The following is an 18,396-nucleotide window of genomic DNA, read 5'->3' as shown; positions in this document are numbered from 1 at the left end:
TCTTCCCTACTGAGCTGTTTGCTTCACCTTTGGATAGCCTGGCGGCAGGACTGACTTAGTGTCTTCCTATGAGGAGAAGAACTCCCCCGACTCTGTCCCTGTTGGTGGCTGATGTCTCTGTGAGCAAATCTTACTTCTTGAATGACGAGGGCAGTGCAAAGATCAGAAAAGAAAAGGAACCCGCTAGGGCCCAGAATGACTCTATCCTGTTTTCTGCTCGAAACAGATGGCATCTCAGCCTAGTGACGGGTCATGGACAGCAAATGAAGGGCCTTCGGTATGAGTGGTCAATGCTTCTGCACCCAGCTGGTGGCTCATCTGTTACGGTTTACTCTCAAGCCAGCCCCCAGCATGCTGAAGCCAAGACTCCCACAAAGCATGCTCTATGAGGTTTCTGTTGCCACTGTGACAAGCCATCCTAAAGAGGAACCTGAAACAGTCCAGGTCCATTCGGCAGTTCTGGAGGACAGAAGTACAAACCTCGCATCAGATCAAAATCAAAGCTGCAGAAAGGTTGCGTTTCCTCTGGAATCTCTTCTATCACCTTTTCAGATTCTAGGAAGATCCCATGTTTCCAGGCTCATGACCCCTCTCTCCACTTTCAGATGAACTACCGAGTCCTTCTCACACTGATGTCTCTATGGTTACCTCCTCAGCCCCCCCCCCGTAACCACACTGCCCCCCCCCGTAACCACACTGCCCCCCCCCCCCCCGGCCGGGCAATCAGAGCAATCTCTTTATACCGAACCGACTAGTTAGCAGCCCTGATCCCACCACAACCTTAACTACCCTCTGTCATGTAACCTAATATGCTCACGGCTTCCAGGGTTAGGACATGGCTCTTTGTGGGGTAGGGGGCATTGTTCTGCCTATGGGACACTCTTTTCATGCTGTGAGTACATTTCATATAAGCTCAAATGAGTCGCAATTACAAAGAGGTACTTTCTCAACAACAACAACAACGACAAAATATTAGAAACTCATGGGTTACTAAGTTTAAAGTTTTCTAAACACCTGAAATTGCACCAAACCCTTAGTATTCTTTGTCTGCCTCTCCTTCCTTGACATCCTGCTCACTGTTGTACTGGTTCTCGTCCAGGTCCTTTCCAAGCTTCATCTGGACTGCTGCAGTGGCGTTGTATTGCACTGTCTCCAGTTTGTGCCAACCCATCCATTGTTGTGGTTTACACACTTGATTTCTAAGTGTCCAGGATGAATCCACTTTGTTCCCTTCCATTTTCTTGATTAGCTAGCAAACGGCCATGCTCAGAATACTGTGCTACACCAGTCTCCGTCCTCAAAGGGTCCACAGTGCAATGGCAGAAGGAAACAACCAATCACAGCACAGTGTGACACACACTCCCACCCAACACACCAATGGGAGTTGGCTAGAAAGAGGTGGGATGGGGGCAGGCTCTGTGAAGACCACACTAGGGGGAAGTAGCAGGTGCATCCTGCACCCATGCACCCTGTGTGTCCTGCACCCACTCACCCTGTGTGTCCTGCACCCATGCACCCTGTGTGTCCTGCACCCGTGCACCCTGTGTGTCCTGCACCCATGCACCCTGTGTGTCCTGCACCCATGCGCCCTGTGTGTCCTGCACCCACGCGCCCTGTGTGTCCTGCACCCATGCACCCTGTGTTCTGCACCCATGCACCTATGTGTCCTGCACCCATGCACCCTGTGTGTCCTGCACCCATGCACCCTGTGTGTCCTGTACCCATGCACCCTGTGTGTCCTGTACCCATGCACCCTGTGTGTCCTGTACCCATGCACTCTGTGTGTCCTGCACCCGTACACCCTGTGTGTCCTGCACCCATGCACCCTGTGTGCCCTGCACCTATAAATCCTGTGTGTCCTGCATTCATGAACCCTGTGTGTCCTGCACCCACGCACACTGTGTGTCCTGCATCCACGCACCCTGTGTGTCCTGCACCCATGCACCCTGTGTGTCCTGCACCCTGTGCGTTGGCTTCTGTTACATCCCTTTAGTGGGACAGCCCACTTCTGTAGTGCCATCTCCGGAGTCCCCAAACAGATGTTTTGCTCCTTTGGGCTCCGGTTCCTCCCTGTGTCCCATCATCTTCCGGCACTGTCTCTGCACTGGGTGACTGGCAGGCACAGGCAGCCTCCGAAGCTTGTGACACTGCACTGCGGGCCTGTCAGTCACTGCCAGGAAACTGTCCTTGGGAAGGAGAGGTGAGGAGCGGAGGGCTTCCCAGGTGCTCTCCTAAAGCCCTCGATGCATTGCGAACTGGTCTCAGCAAATCTCTAGACAGTGGTTCTCAACCTTCCTAAGGCTGCAGCCCTTTAAGACACGCCGTGGTGACCCCCCCATAAAATCATTTTCGTTGCTACTTTATAACTGCAATTTTGCTACTGTTTGGAATCGTAACTTAAATATCTGTGCTTTCTGATGGTCTTTCGATAGTCTTAGGCGACCCCCGTGAAAGGGTTGTTCTACCCTAAAATGGTCGCAACCCACAGGTTGAGAAGCACTGGTATAGAGACATGTGAAACTTGGGTGGTGTGACTTTCAAAGTAGCCCCAAGCTTGGCCATTTCAGTCAAAGGGCCGTCCCCACAGTATCCTGCATAGGCCATGCGCAGCACATCATTATTACTGAGACTTTCAGCTCCCTGGGAGCAGTTCATTGCCCGTCTTGTGTCTGATGCATGGTGCATGCTCCCCATGGCTAGAACAGTATGGTACTGGGGGGTCAGGGTCAGGAGTCAGACACCAGGGTCAAAACCTCTGCCCCCTAATAGTCACATGACCTTCTGTCACCTCCCTGCTCCTTTACCCAGTAAGTGACGTTAGCTCCAAGCGGTGTACCGAGGACTGGAGGAGATCGTGGGTGGGAAAACTCTTTCTACACTGCCAGGCACACAGGAAGGGCTGATTTAGGGTTTACATAGAGAAAGTGGGTTCTGTATTAGGCTCCTGACAAGAACAAGGCACTGAGGAACTCTGGTGCTGGCAGCAGAGTTGAAAGTCACCGGCTGACGTAGCTCTGAATCATCTCCCACCAATAGACAGCCTGGTAAGGGAGCGTCCTGGCAGCGGGGGGGAAATGTCAGCATTAAAAATAGATGGTGCCCAGTAGAGCTGCCCCACTTTCGGGCAGGAGCGCCACCTCCCGGGACCAACACTCCAGTGGGTGAGACAACACCGCACCCAGTGGGTGCCTGGATGAAAGAGTTCCTTGGGCCTTGTTCTTGAGGAATGACCAGCTGCCACGATTTACTCCTTCTGCCTCCCACTTTACATGTGCCTCCGTGGACACAGGAAGAGTCTGGCTGCGTTGTCGCCCCCAGGGGATACATAACAACCCTGTTTCCTGGCACAAAGTCACACGGCAATTTGAGGTTAGTTCGAGACTCAGACCAGTCTGAATTCACTGGCTGCTCTTGTATCTGTGATGTATGATGTTCTGTCCACTATGAGGCTCACTGGCCACATTTGGCTATTTCTATTTAAATTTGGTAGTACGTCCTAAAATTCAAAATTGTTCCTCGGTTGTTTTAGCTCCATTTCAGGAGCTCAGGGGCCACATGTGGCCTGTGGCTCCTAGGCTGGACAGTGTACCTGTGGAAAATATCTCAGGAAGTTCTATTGAAACCTACAACTTGGAAAGCTTTCCCCTAGATAGGCTTAATTCTCTTAATACTTTAGATGGCTCAGCAGGTTAAGGCGCTTGATGCCAAGCCTGATGGCCGGAGTTCAAATCCCCAGAACTCACGTGGTAAAAGGAAAGAACTGTGGCCTGTAGTTTGTCCTCTGACCTGCACACATGTACCGTGGCATGCACACACATGAACACACACACTTAATTTTTAAAATGTAATAAAAATAAATAACTCGAATACATTCTCATTTTTTAAGATCAGTTAGGGACCAAACCATTATCATCCTTTTGGTCCTTGCTTTCTGGGTGGCACAAACATGCGGCATATTCTCTTTCTCTGGGAAATGTTTGGAATTTCTGTCATGTTTGTGTTTAATCAGCAATCAATGTCCGGTGTCTCGGAGCTCACATGGCTCATCTTTATCCTAACTTTTCATCCCCAAACAACCGCTCAGCTTCCTGGGGTGCTAACTGCTCACTTCCTCATTTCCCACCTCAGTATTTATTTAGTTTATATAATTTAAATTCTACTTGATTGTGGTAGGGAAGGAGCCACATAGAAGGAGATTTGGACATGTCATTTCTAATCAGTTGGTTATATTTTAGTTGCTAGCCTTTAAAGCAATGTAAATGCTAAAAACACACAGAATATTAAGACATGGTTTCAGTTTGCTTTTGCCAGTACCCCTATCAGATACTCTTTGCGGAGCCAGGAGTGAAGAAACACTTAAGATTAGGAGGAGCTAGATAACACCACCAATAATAATAGTGACACCAGGCGGTGGTGGCCCATGCCTTTAATCCTAGCACTTGGGAGGCAGAGGCAGGCAGATCTCTGTGAGTTCGAGGCCAGCCTGGTCTACAAAGCGAGTTCCAGGACAGGCTCCAAAGCTACACAAAGAAACGCTGTCTTGAAAAACCAAAATAATAATAATAATAAGTGGTATTATTTATTTCTGTAGGTAAGAAACTCACTCAGAGAACACGTTCTAGACATTTATCCAGTTGCTGAGTTGGTAGCCCTGGAGCCAAAGCTCCACCAGTCGCTAATCTGTGGCTCTAACCTTTCATCTGTTACCTCTTGGAATTGTGCTCTGGGTCAGGATAGTATTCCTGGCGTCATTCACACATTTGTTCACCCACTTATCTGTTCATTTGGCTCACAACAGCTGTATTTCCCATGCAGTCAACATTACAGAAGCTACTGGAGAGAAAAGTACAACAGAGTCTTGCCTTCAACAGGCTCATGGATTAGAATGAGGAAGCCTTCCCTCTGCTGCAGATGAAATGTATTATGAAACATGCCAAAGAACTTATGGGGCTGAAGGTATATATGTGTTTATAGATTTTCTTGCAAAAAAGCTTTTGTTAGATGTACCATATAAGCCAGCTAGGCCACTCCTGGGTACATTCCCAAAGGACTCCATATCCTAGCACAGAGACACTGCACATCTGTGTTTATTGCAGCTCTATTCTCCTAGCAAGGAGGTGGAGCCAGCCTAGCTGTCCATCAACACATGAGTGCATAAGGGAAATGTGGTGCATATGCACTTTCTGTCTCCCAAACTGTGAGCTGCATCAACCTTCTCTCTCCACTAAAGCTCCAGTTTCATGTTCTTTGTTATAGCAATGGAAAGCTAAGACACTTAGTATCTTAAAACAACACAAATCCATACATTTCTAGAGACCAGAAATCTAAAACCACTGTTAAAAACTGAAGTAACCATCTCTGGGGACTAACCCTCACAACGCATTAAGTGAACATGAATCAGACTTACCTGCTGAACAATTGGGCCCGAAAACATTGTCAGCAGCACAGGTTTCACAGGCTGTTCCACTAAAGCCCGCCTGCAAAACACAGGTGGATGACATCAGCCCTGAGGGTATCCTGAGGCACTCCTATGTTATCCAGAAAGCCCCTGGACACCCTGTTGATGGTCTGGCCAGCATTTGCTTCTTTCCCCTGGGCCTTTCTTCCTTCAGGTCACTTGAAGTCTTTGTGTATGAATCTCTGTTTTTGTTTTAGTGTTTTTTTTAAATTTTCTTTTGCTAAAGGTCTAAAGCCCTAGAGAAGAAAGCCGTCAGCCCAACCATATCAGTAGACAGTAAATGTTGACAGTCCCCCTCACCGTCTTACCCAAGGGTGAAAAGAAAACACTTCGAGGTCTGTTCTGAAGGGAGCTGAACTCAACCCCCTTGAGAAGGATTTTTGTTTAATTCTCCCACACTTTGAAAGTCACAAGAGTTACTTTTGTTAGATAAAGAAATTCTTCAATGGCCAAATGCCCATGGTTGGCCCAGGGTAGTCTAGTAGCAGGGGAGACTACTAACAGTAGCAAGAAGTGACAACTTTATACCCTTGTAGGGATTCATAATGTAGCTTTGCATATGTGGTCTCATTTTATGTCTTCCAAGAGGGTTATTCCATAGATCTTTCCTCGGCTTTTAAAGGTGGATAGAAAGATGAGAGGTCATTTTATTGCACAACACAAATTCAATTTATTAATGCTGTTAGTCTTAGAGACTTCTCTTAGTGTGGGGGCTGTAATTAAGGCAGAGGAACAGGTAGAAAGGGAGGAAGAGGGAGGCAGCATTTCAGGGGTGGAGCAGTTCTCTGAACTTACTCGGCAGGAGCAGCTTCCAGTTCCTCCCATGCCGTCATCACAAATGCCTCTGCCACTGCACGGTGACTCTGCTCCTCCTGGGCATTCTGGAATAAGCAAACAGACTAGATTTATTCATTCATTCTAGACTGAGCAAATAAATGCATGCTGCAAAGATGCAGTCAGCACCTACAGTGTGCCACTTAGTGTGTTAGTTGCCAGGGACAAAAAAACCAAACCAAACCAAAAAGCAAAAACAAACAACAACAACAACAAAACAGAAAACAATTGAAGATTCTGTTGGTCTGATCTTAAGCTGGAGACCAGCCAGGGCTACACAGTGAGTTCAAGGCCATCATGAATCACATAGAAAGACCCTGTCTTGAAAAGCTAAGGGCTGAAGGAGTAGCTTTTCGGTAGAGCTGTTGCAGAGGTGAGGGGACTTCAGGGACAGAGATTTGGGCTCTGGAGCAGCAGTGATGGGCTGATGAGGTGCAGTGAGTTGGCTTGAGCCATTCCATGATGTACTTATGAAAGAGAGCAAAGGAAATCGGATTTCACCCAGGGCTGGTTGCAAACGAGAATGCATTTTAAACTCTTGCTGACTGGAGCTATGATCAACTTTCACTAAAGGGTTTTCCAATCAGTCACCAACACTCTACAAAACATTACAATGCACACCGAGGCTGAGGGACACTTATCAAAGAAGCTAGTTAGGGCAACACCTCATCAGACAGAATTTAAAATGGTGTTAAGTGGCAGAAGTTAAGGTATGACTGCCCCAAGGATCCTCTACACTTGATCTACATTGTGTGTGTGTGTGTGTGTGTGTGTGTGTGTGTGTGTGTGTGTGCCTGCCTGCTGTGTAGACTAATGGGTCTAATGGAAACTATGGAGGTGCAGCGCCTCGATAGTCCCCTCCTAGGGTCTGAGAAGAATCTACAATCAGCTGATAATTAATCTTTGATGATAGGAAATGAATCTATGTACACGAAACTCCTTAGTCCATACACTTTGTTCTTCTGAGTCAGTTCTCTCTGTACACAGCTTCTATTCTGCTCTCATGCCTAGCTCCTTTCTGGCTTGATTTCTCTCTACCTTTGTCTGCTGTTCCCTCTATGTTCTATCTTAATTCTTTCATCTTAGCTTTGCCCCATCTTGGTCTTTCTCATTTTGTTCTTACCCATTTGGCTCTTCCTCATCTTCCATCTTGTCCTCAAGTTCTCTCCTCTAAATCCTCCTCTAAGTCTCCTTATCCCTCTCAGTTCTCTCCAAGTCTCTGAGGTATTCAGTTATAAACCCCAAGCAATAGCAGTCCTCTGGCAAAGCAAGGTCACCAGGCTTGAATTCTTACAGGGTCATAGAGGCAGATAAGAGTTTTCCTCAGGCAGTGACCCTCAGGCTTTCTTTTACAATTCAAAAAGGGAGTGGTAAAGGAGGAGGTCAACTGAGAGCTAATATCGGTTAGTATATCAAAAAGGGAATTTGTGTTCTCTATCTACATTCCTAGAAGTGGTTAGGTAAAAATGTTAGGAGTCTATAATGTTAGTAAGGCTGTATAAGAATGGAAGGTCTCAGCTTAAACTGCACAAGAAATAAAGCTATCTGCCTGACCTAGGAGACAGGCGTTGTTTCCATAAGAGTATTACTTTAGTTCAGGAGAGCATTTGGCCTTGGATGTTTGATAGATATTTTAGATAAATACACAGTTAGGAGTTCTTGGAAGTATACATAGTATACAAGAAAATCACTGTAGGAACCAGCTAATATATATACAAAAGCTAAAATATCACCAAGACTTAAGCCATGGCTTGACCTTCGGAAAGGTCCTTAACCTTCCCAAGTAGCAGCCTTTGTCATAGTAGCTGGATTCCATTCATTTTCCTGTGGCTTGCAGCATGGGTCTAATGTCAACTTGGGTGAGTTATCACCATTTGTCCTCAGAAGGGACTGCTAGGTATGTCTGGTTAGGACCCTGGTTTATTCTTCCAAGAGGGTTGCTCCAAAAGCTGGGACTGGCCCCAGGCTTCCACTCTCTCTGTGATCTCTTTTTCCCATGTGAGTTCCTGCCACTCTGCAACACAGCTAAGATGATGGCCTTCATCAGAGCTGAGCACCTGCCAGTCTGTGCCTCAGCTCCAGATCTGTCAGCTAAATAAGCTTCTCTTTTTTATACAGTCAGGCTGCCTCAGGTGATCTGTTATAGTAACAAAACCAGATGGCCACATAGGGGCAGGACATGAATATTCAGACCACAAAAACAGTTCTTAGATAAAGTGACATCTAAACACAGAGAAAGGCTGTTCTCTGCAAGACACCAGTGGCTCTCCTGGTAAGCTGGTCCTTTAACAGATGGTTGGCAATTTACAAGTACTGTGGAGGAAAGATGAGTTGTCCAAAGTGAAGTTGATATTTCCTCTGGCTCCTCCTATTCAAAATATAAGTGGCTGACATGTTTGTGTTTTTTGTTGTTTTTTTTTCCAAGACAGGGTTTCACTGTGTAGCTCTGGCTATTGTGGAATTCACTGTTTAGACCAGGCTGGATGAAGGGGCTCTAGCAGATCTGAACATGGCAAACACAGGCCAGAGCATGGCAGACACAGGCTGGGCTCTGGCAAATACAGGCCGGAGCTCAGTAAACATTGCACACAGGTTTTGCCCTTTTTACCCTTTCCTCTTGCTAAAACCATTATATTTCTAAAACAAGCCCCAAGGTCTGTCCCCTTATTTCACCTCTGACTCATTCCTGAGACAAAACACCAAGGTCCAACAATCAAAATTCATTATTTGGCTAATATAGCCAATCAGGATTTACCAACTCACCCTAGACAGACCCCACCCCTCCCCTAAAAACCCTCCTGCAGAGACACCCTCTCTTGCTTCTCTTGCTTGATTGCTTGCTGCTGCTACATTTGCACATTGCCTTCCCCCAATTCCACTTGCCCCTCCAGGGTAACTAATCTCCTCTGTGCTGAGAATTTGGTGTTTGAGGATGTCCTATATTGATTCAGGTTGAGGGTGTGTGCCCTCCCTTATACTGGCCTTGGACATACAGAGCCTGTCTCTGTCTCCCAAGTGCTGGGATTGAAGGTGTGCATATTTTAAATCTAGATTTTCTACAATAGGAGCAAAGCCAGTCCCCAAAGGCCTGAAGATGCTCTAGGGGTCTATTGCCCGGCATGTTACTGTGATGGACCCTCACCAAGCAACCAGACAGGCCAGGACCACAACACAGGTGATAGAAACGTTTGCAGAGTGAGGGGAGAAGAAGCCGTCTGATTCATGGCTGTACTGACGATCGCTTTTGAAATGAGATGCTGATATGAAAACATCCAGAATGGAACTCATTTTGGTACCACTAATGTTGCCTCTATCCAAGGAAGGGAGGGAGGGAGGAGGAAGGGAGGGAGACAGAGAGAGAGAGAGAGGGAGAGAGAGAGAGAGAGAGAGAGAGAGAGAGAGAGAGAGAGAGAGAGAGGGGAAGACAGACAGACAGACTACAGACTTGGTCTGGGCTGTTAAGCAACTAGCGATGTGATGTAAAGGATTGTTAGAAAGACCCGGGCCTGGCGACTGGAATTTTCTGAATTTGAATCCCAGCTTGGACTTTGCTGTCCGTGCCACTCAGCACAGCTCATGTCTGGCCCTGAGGTTCAGGTCCGTGCTGTCCCCTTGGCAGGGTGTTCTAGGGCCGGAAAGCTAGGTGATAGTAAAGGCAAATTGCTACAGCTCTGAGTGGAGATTCTGGTAGTTTCTCTCTTTAGGATTGGCATGATAACAGTCAACGACACTCAGGGGGAAAAATTGAGGAAAAAAAATGGGTGAGGGGGGCGCAGACCTGTCTCTGTCAGGAAGAGAGGGCTGGGCCTCAGCCGGCGGAGGATGCTGCTCTCTCTACAAGTCGGCTGAGGACTGGTTGTAAGAAGCCCAGCACCCACAGCTCCCCCTACTGGATATTTTCAGAATTTATGCCAAATAGCCTAATTTTGAGAGGACAGATTGGTTTCCATCAGCCCCAACAGACAGGGAGGCCAGGTCATAAACGGAGGCCTTGCTAAAACTTTTAACCTTTCGTGAGTTCCAGGAAAGGCGCAAAGCTACACAGAGAAACCCTGTCTCGAAAAACCAAAAAAAACCCTTTTAACCTTTGCCTGAAGAAGACTAGCTGAAGGTAAAGATGGAGGGAGAGAGGGACAGAGATTTTTAAGCTGGGACCAGGAAAGCCCTTGGGGCATGTGTGTCTGTGCATCAGGTCTTTTCTAGTTTGCATAAAGTCTCTCCTGGTCTGGGATAAGTCCATGTCCCCATGACATGTCTAAGGATGCAAGGATTTCATCAGAGGCAAAGCCTGTAAGAAAACTTAAGAAATACAAGTTTAGGACCTGATGAAGAGCTTGCCACCAAGCCCAAGGGCCTGAGTTTGATTCCTGGAACCTACGTGGTGGAGGGAGAAACTGATTCCTGAAAGTTGTTCTCTGAGCCCCACGTGCTCACTGTGGCTCACCACACACACACACACACACACACACACACACACACACACACACGCACATGTGCACACACATGCATACACACTCACAAACATACACAATTATACACACTCTCACACACTCACACACATGTATACACACACAGTCACACACACTCACACACACCCATCCCCCACAGTACACACATACACCCCCCCCACAGACACACACTCACACACACACACACACAAACACACATGCACACACCCCTAAGAAACTTAAAAGATACAAGTTTATCAAACATCAAACCAAAGTAAAATTTACAATATCTGAAGTCAATAAAAACTAGGCATGAATAATGAAGAGAAAAACTAGTTAATTAAAACCAACAGAGAGGATACATATGTCAGACAAAGACTGAGAAAGTCACAGTTCTGTCCCATATGTTCAATAGGGCAGAAAGGAAAAGTGTGTTAGGGAGAGATGTAAATGACACCCAAACCTAAAGTTTACAGATGAAAACACAACATTTGAGTCAAATCACACTGTCTCCAATTAATGGCCGCTCAAACACTGACACCAAAATGTTCAACCTGCAGACCAGCAGTAAAGACAAAATGAACCCAGAGAAAATACTGGACACATCAATAGAACATGAGCCAACTGTGGAACAATGTCCGGGGAAAGGAGAAAAGACGTTGAAATTTTTAAAGTCAACATTTCCCAAACTCGATGGAGATGCTAAACATCCAGTTCCCAGCATGCAAAGAACCCTGAACAAAGGCAACGTGATGAAAATCTCACACCACTACAAAACTACTTAAAATCGATGACAAGGAGAACATCTTACAAGCAGGCGAAGCCAACACGTTGATAAGAGAGTCACGTTACCATGACAACAGCTCCTGTGCTGGACTCAATTCCACCTGGAGGACAGTGGAGCATTTATCTTTAAAGTACTAGACCAGAAACACCATTGCCAATCTAAAAAAAAAAAAACCAAACACCTAAAGCAACAATATCTGTAAAGAACAAAGGCATGATGAATACTCTTTTCAGATACACAAAAGCTGAAAGAGAAATGTAATTAATTGGCTAGGATGACACAAAGTGACAGCAGAGAGAGACATGTAGGTACACAAAGGGATGGGATACCATTTCTAAACCATCTGAAGAACGGCTGGTCAAGGCCACATTGCTAGTGCTGTGTCACGGGGCTTCTAACACACTGCGGTAAGGTGCGGAGGACCAGAGGGGCCAGCCTGGGATTCAGAGATGGAAGTGTGACGCCGTGGATGCCTGGGCATGGTGTGGTGCAATATGGCCTGAAGTCAGACCACAGAAAGTGAAAGGTGCTCTTACACACCTAAAAGCAGATGCTTAACTCCCCTAAATAAACAGGGCAGCAAGCAAGTCAATAAAGAAGGTGAGGCAGGATTGGAGGCGAAGAAGGAGACGGAGCAGCAGAGCAGTTGCACACAGTGGACAACACGCAGAGCAGTGGATGTCAGCCTGCTGTATTCTGTATAAGTGTCCCAACACCTTAACCAAAAGGTGTGGGTTAGCACACTAGACGGAAAGTTAAGAACTGAACCTGGGACTTGGCTCAGTGGAAAAGCACTTGCCTTGCAGAGTGAGGACCGGAGTTCGGATCCCTTGAACCCACATAGGTGCCAGACAGAGGCAGGGATCTCAGGGCAAGCCAGCTAGCTAGACTAGCTGCATGGGTGACGTCCGGATTAACTGAGAGGCTCTACCTCAATGGTGGAGAGTGACTGAGGAAGCCTCCCAACATCTATCTCCGGCCTCCATATACATGTGCTCATACGTGCGTACACCAGTGCAGACCACACACACATACACATGCAAGAAATGTTAAGAACTAACTATATTCTGTCATGAAAGATTCACTTTATTTCTTTCTTATTTTTGAGGCAGGGTCTCACTGTGTTGCCTTGGCTGGTCTGAAACCCACCATGTAGAGTAGACTGGTGTCAACTTGGTGTTTTGGAAAGGATTAGGAGGTGTGGCCTCGTTGGAGATGTGTCACTGGAGGTGGGCTTCAAGTTTCAAAAGCCCATGCCAGGCCCAGTCTCTGTCTTCTCTGCCTCTGCCCCCTGCTTCCAGCTTGTGAATAAGATGTAAGCTCTCAGCTACTGCTCCAGCACCATGCCTGCCTGCCTACCACCATGCTTCCTGCCATGATGGTTATGCGCTCACCCTCCGAAACTGTAAGAAAGTCCCAATTAAACACTTTGTTTTGTAAATTACCTTGGTCATGGCTTCTTCTTCTTTTTTATTTTGTTTGTTTTGTTTTTCAAGACAGGGTTTCTCTGTGTAGCTTTGCGACTTTCCTGGAACTCACTCTGTAGCCCAGGCTGGCCTCAAACTCATAGAGATCTGCCTGGCTCTGCCTCCCGAGTGCTGGGATTAAAGGCATGCGCCACCACCGCCCAGCTCATGGCTTTTTTTTTTTTTTTTACAGCAATAGAAAAGTATTAAGACACCACCAATCACAAGAAAGCTGGGGTGGGTGGAATTCATCAGACAAGTTCATTCAGAATGGGACATTTTTTTAAAAACCAGGGATTAGAAAGAGAATTTCATAATGTTATGATATCAGCTCATCAAAAAGATATAAATAATAGTTTTAATGAACCTGGCAATAGTCACAGTACATGAAACAAAATTCCATAAAACTTCAAGAAGAAATATTTAAATCCACAGAGTCACAGATTTCAACACAGTTCTTTCAATAATTGATGCAATAAGTGATCATCGTATTTTTCACAATAGAGAAGCCTTGAACAGCCCTGTCAATCAACTCCACTTAACTGACATTAATAGCGCATTGCCTAAGGGCTGCAGATCACATCCTTTTTATAAGAGAAAATGGAACATTTCCCAAGATGGATGATATTTTGGAATTTTTAGTCTACAGATTCAGAGACTGAAATCATACAAAGGTTGCTTTCTGACCGCAATGGGATTAAATGATGTATAGAGGCATGATGACATCAATTAAACCCTAACACAATGTTACAGTAGAAATTAACAACCAGACACTGAATGAAAAGGTGAAGATGCTGGAGTAACCAGACTGACTTGGAGAGAGTCCGAGCTGGAGGACATACACTACCCAGGTTCCATGAGGCAGGGGGATAAGTGAGAGCAATTTTACCACAAAGCCAGATAAGTTGATAGAGCATAGTACTGGTGTAGGACCAGCCATGCAGAACTGAGCCCACACGAGAACCACAACATGGTTAACTGTTTTCTATACAGTACTGAGGCAGTGAAGTGCGTGGAGACTCTTCTGAAGAAATGCTGTTGGAGCTGGGTGTGATAGCACATACATCAGGGGTGGAGTTAGAAGGCCAAGAGTTCCAGGTGATTCTCAGCTACATACTGAGTTTGAAGCCAGCTTGGGTTACATGCTATCTGTCACACATACACACACAAGCACAGAGCCAAAACCCAAAAGCAACAACAACACCTCCCACAAATGTTGCTGGAATTATTGGAAATAATTGGAAATGGGCTTTGATCCTTATCTTTACCCAGACAAAAAGGCTACCATGACCTAAATATAAAACCTACAACTGTAAAGCTTCTAGAAGAAAACCTATGAGATGCTAGGTGAGTCAAAGATTCCAAGACATGATAGAAAGAACACTATTTAAGAACACATGATATAAAAAAAAACCTTTGCTGGCCTTTTTGTGATGGGGAAGGTTTTCCTTTCAAAGGTGTTGTTAGGAGAGCACAAAGATGAGACCTGGACCGTGGGGAAGTATTTGTAAGTTACAAATTCAATAAGCACCCTGTATCTAATATATTTAAAGAACTTTCCAAACTTAATAAGAGAAAAACTGAACCCAGAGGTCTCTCTGTAATGAACCTTGGCACATGTGTTCACTGAGTGGGGACGTTTTGATTTATTTTATTTAAAACTGTCTGAATAAATAAGAATGTTATAAAAAAGAAATACATACACTAAAAATGTAAATTAAAATTAATTATAAAATGTTTATTCAATACTTACTAAAATGGCTAAAGCAATAAAAATATAACTGTATCAGTTTTAATCAAGGATCTCCAACACATAAGACCCTATGCACACACACACACACACACACACACACACACACACACACACCAACACAGGAGGAAGAGGAGGGAAAGAAAAGCTTTTTAAAAAGATTAAGTGAATACATCCTACTAGGGAAGAATTTTATTGTAAGTAAATTATGACTGAAGAATACGTGAAAAAATGTCCCTTAGAACTGGTGAGTGCGTCAATGTCAGGTTAGAAATAGGTAACCAGTGTTCCTGTAAGCGACTGATCTTTCTTCTATGAACACAGTGTCTTTTTCTATAGTTTATACCACTAGCGTGAAAACAGTTCTAAGAGTCAGAAGTGTGTGTTTATTTATTTGTTGTAATGCATGAGATCAACCCCAGGACCCTATTCACGATGGACACACACTCTACCACCTAAGCTACATTCCTCGCCCACATGTGTATATTTAAACATTTCCTACCTTTGGTCTCTGTATCTTTACAGATAAATGCTGAGGTATCATTGTAACTGAATGGGAGTGTCCAGGAAGAGTTTGTTCAGTGTTTAAACAACCATTTAGCAAATCAGAGCTGTGCCAGGCAGGGGCCAAATGTTGCCTTTAAAAAAGGTTTCTTTATTCATCTGCTTCTATTTGATGGTGCCCCTGATATCAATCCTCTACTGATCACTATCTATGTATCAATCAGTCAATCACTCAATCAATTAATCAATCAACCTATTTACTTCTCATCTATCATTCCTATCTATCTATCTATCTATCTATCTATCTATCTATCTATCTATCTTCTATCTATCTATCTATCTATCTATCTATCTATCTATCTATCTATCTATCATCTATCTATCCATCTATCTTTTTAGCACTGAGGTGGAACCTAGGCCCTTGTGCATGCCTCTGACACTGATCCACATTTCCAGTTCCTGCCTTTTGTTTATTATTATTATTATTATTATTATTATTATTATTGTTGTTGTTGTTTTCTTTCTAGATCCTGAACAGAATGACATTACAGGCACTATCCCCCACAGACCTCATGGAGTGATTATTCTTATCATTTGACCTAAGGAAACGGAAGCACAGAGGGGTCAGATAACGAAGTCACACATCCGTGAGCCTCATAGAAAATTCTCTCCAGCTCTGACTTCAGTCTGTGACTGCTTCTCTGCATGATTGCTTATGATTTTTCCCTACATTATTTCCCCTGGTGTACAGGTTTTCACCAATCACTGACTCAGCCGATTGATTCATTTAATGCTTGTTGCGTGCTTAGTGTTGCTTTCTGAGCTGGCAGTGGTTTCTCTTTGTGTTTTCCGGGGAAAGTAAAATAATGTCTAGCCAGGACAGAAGGGACTGGCAAGACTTATTTCTGAAGAGGAGACTCAATGAGTGTCGATCTTTAATGAGTGGCCTTCCATAGGCTCACAGCCATCCGCCATTGGGATGTTTGCCTACAGCTATGCTAAGAATGAAGGCCTGGGGGAAGTGTTTGTCCCCTAGGGGTTTTCCTAAAGCCCCAGCATCAAACACTGTAGGAAATGGGACAATTTTCTCTGTAGGAATGACTTTATCCTGGTCCAGCTTACAACTGGCGAGTTTGAAATTTTATTGTTAGGTAATGTGTCCCCCACACATTGCTGTGTCAAGTCCCTGACTCCAGTGTGACGATGCCAGGGGGTTGGGCCTTTTGGAAATGATTAGGCAGGCCACAGGGCAAGTGACAATCTCTTCAAAGTCATGGCATCCTCACCTGGGATCCTTGTACAACTGGTTTCTCACACGTTTATGTCAGTCTCTCTGACTTGTCTGTGATATACAGGGTTATGGATTATGGCATATGTGACTAGAGGCAAGCCTTAATCTATATGTGATTATGTGCAACACATAGTAGATGATCAATAAATGCTTTCTTTTTATGGGTTGGCCAGCCCTGGAAGGAGCTTTGGAAAAACAGATAGTGTGAGTATTGGGATAGAGAGAATCCTCATAGTACAAGTGGGGTCTTTTAATAACACATGAAAACTACTTATTAAAGCAAAAGTGAATATTTCTTTCCTGCATCTGAAATAATTCTGTGTCACCTCGGGGACTCCACTAAGAATGTGGACGGCAAGCTGGGTGGTGGTGGCACACACCTTCAATCCCAGCACTCGGGAGGCAGAGCCAGGCAGATCTCTGTGAGTTTGAGGCCAGCCTGGTCTACAGAGAGAGCTCCAGGACAGGCACCAAAACTACACAGAGAAACCCTGTCTCGAAAAACCAAAAAAAAAAAAAAAAAAAAGAAAAAAAAGTGCAGATATCAAAATTGACATTCTCAGCAACCCCGCTTGAAACAGCAATCATAGAATTTGCTTCAGGGGCATATTTGTGATGCCTTGTGAGGCTGAAGGCGCTGACGAGACATTTTGAGGTCATTATCACGGTTCCCTTAGGTCACTGCTGGTGGGTGGCCTCTGTGTCAAGGTTTCTCTCATGTATCAGGAGCTGTCAGCACACCGCCAGCTGGCCTGTTGTCTTAAAATAAGACAATGCATTTCCTGCCCAGCGAGAGTTAGGGGCCTCCCTGGAGCCTTATCTTTTAAGAGTCTGCCTAGCTCAGGCAACTTGAGCTCAGGGCACAACACTAGTCAAAAACATACCCTGAGATTCCAGGCATCACCCGCTGGAACTGTCTGCCTGGGAAACAGATGCGAGCTAAGTTCCTCATGAGAACTCCGAATAGTTTATCCCTCAAAGCTCGTACAAATTGACAGACCAGAATGGCTCTTTATCCATAGCTTCATTATGTGTTTGTGAAATGTGTGGTGTCCAGCAAGCTGTACAAAGTGGGAAGGGAGAGCTAAGGAATGCAAATAACACAGCACAAAATATACCACCGAAAACAGCACCGAATATAGCTGGAAAGAAAAAAGCAGACCATTTCTCCTTTAGGGGCCGAAGAGATGGCATGGTGGCTAAGAGAGCTGAATGCTCCTATGGAGGACCTGGGTTCTGTTCCCAGAACCCATATCTGGTGGCTCCCAATCATCGGTAACTCCAGTTCCAGAGAGAGATCCAACACCCTCTTCTGGCCTCTGTGGACACCACATGCATGTGATGGGCATTAATTCCAACAGATAAACACACATACACATACAACTAACTAAATTTTAAGAAGGCAATTTCTCTTTGAAATGGATTACTAGGATCACAAGTGAGCTTTAGTGTGTGTGACTCCTTTGCACCCGTTCAGACTCTGTTACTTGAGTTGTACAAAACCTTTGCATTCACGACTAAAGAAAAAGAAAAAGGATGTATAAATGAAAAACAGTGGGTTTCATCTCAAGTAGGGTGTTGGCTACTCAGTGCCAAACGTGGTGGAGCATGTCTGTAACCTGACCAATCTGGAGGCTGAGGCAAGAAGATTGCCTGGGCTTCAAGGCCAGCCTGGGTTACATAGTGAGGTTTGGGACAGCCTGTGCTGCAGAGCAAAATTCTGTTCAAATGTGATTAAGCTGCTTAGTTAAAAATACGTTTCTCTACATGCATGTTTGAAAAAGAGGCAGTAATTTTAATTAGAGTGAGTCAGATTCAATTGAAGTAAAAACATCTTCCCTCTGTTAGGAAGCTATTT

General features: G+C 45.1%; 1 protein-coding gene across 1 annotated transcript in view; it reads right to left on the bottom strand.

The window, feature by feature from the left end:
• The window catches only part of Stab2 (stabilin 2), a 169,046-nt gene that overhangs the window by 138,525 nt on the left and 12,125 nt on the right, over positions 1 to 18,396 (bottom strand). The window contains exons 4-5 of the mRNA XM_059245218.1: positions 6,254 to 6,339; positions 5,408 to 5,477 (exon numbers count right to left, since the gene is read on the bottom strand). Of these exons, the coding sequence (XP_059101201.1) occupies positions 5,408 to 5,477; positions 6,254 to 6,339 (156 nt within the window). The remainder of the gene's footprint in view (positions 1 to 5,407; positions 5,478 to 6,253; positions 6,340 to 18,396) is intronic.

The sequence above is a fragment of the Peromyscus eremicus genome, chromosome 18 (genome assembly GCF_949786415.1).
Source record: "Peromyscus eremicus chromosome 18, PerEre_H2_v1, whole genome shotgun sequence".
Taxonomy (NCBI): Eukaryota; Metazoa; Chordata; class Mammalia; order Rodentia; family Cricetidae; genus Peromyscus; species Peromyscus eremicus.
The sequence above is the reverse complement of the archived record's forward strand: the minus strand, read 5'-3'. Positions and strand labels throughout refer to the sequence as shown.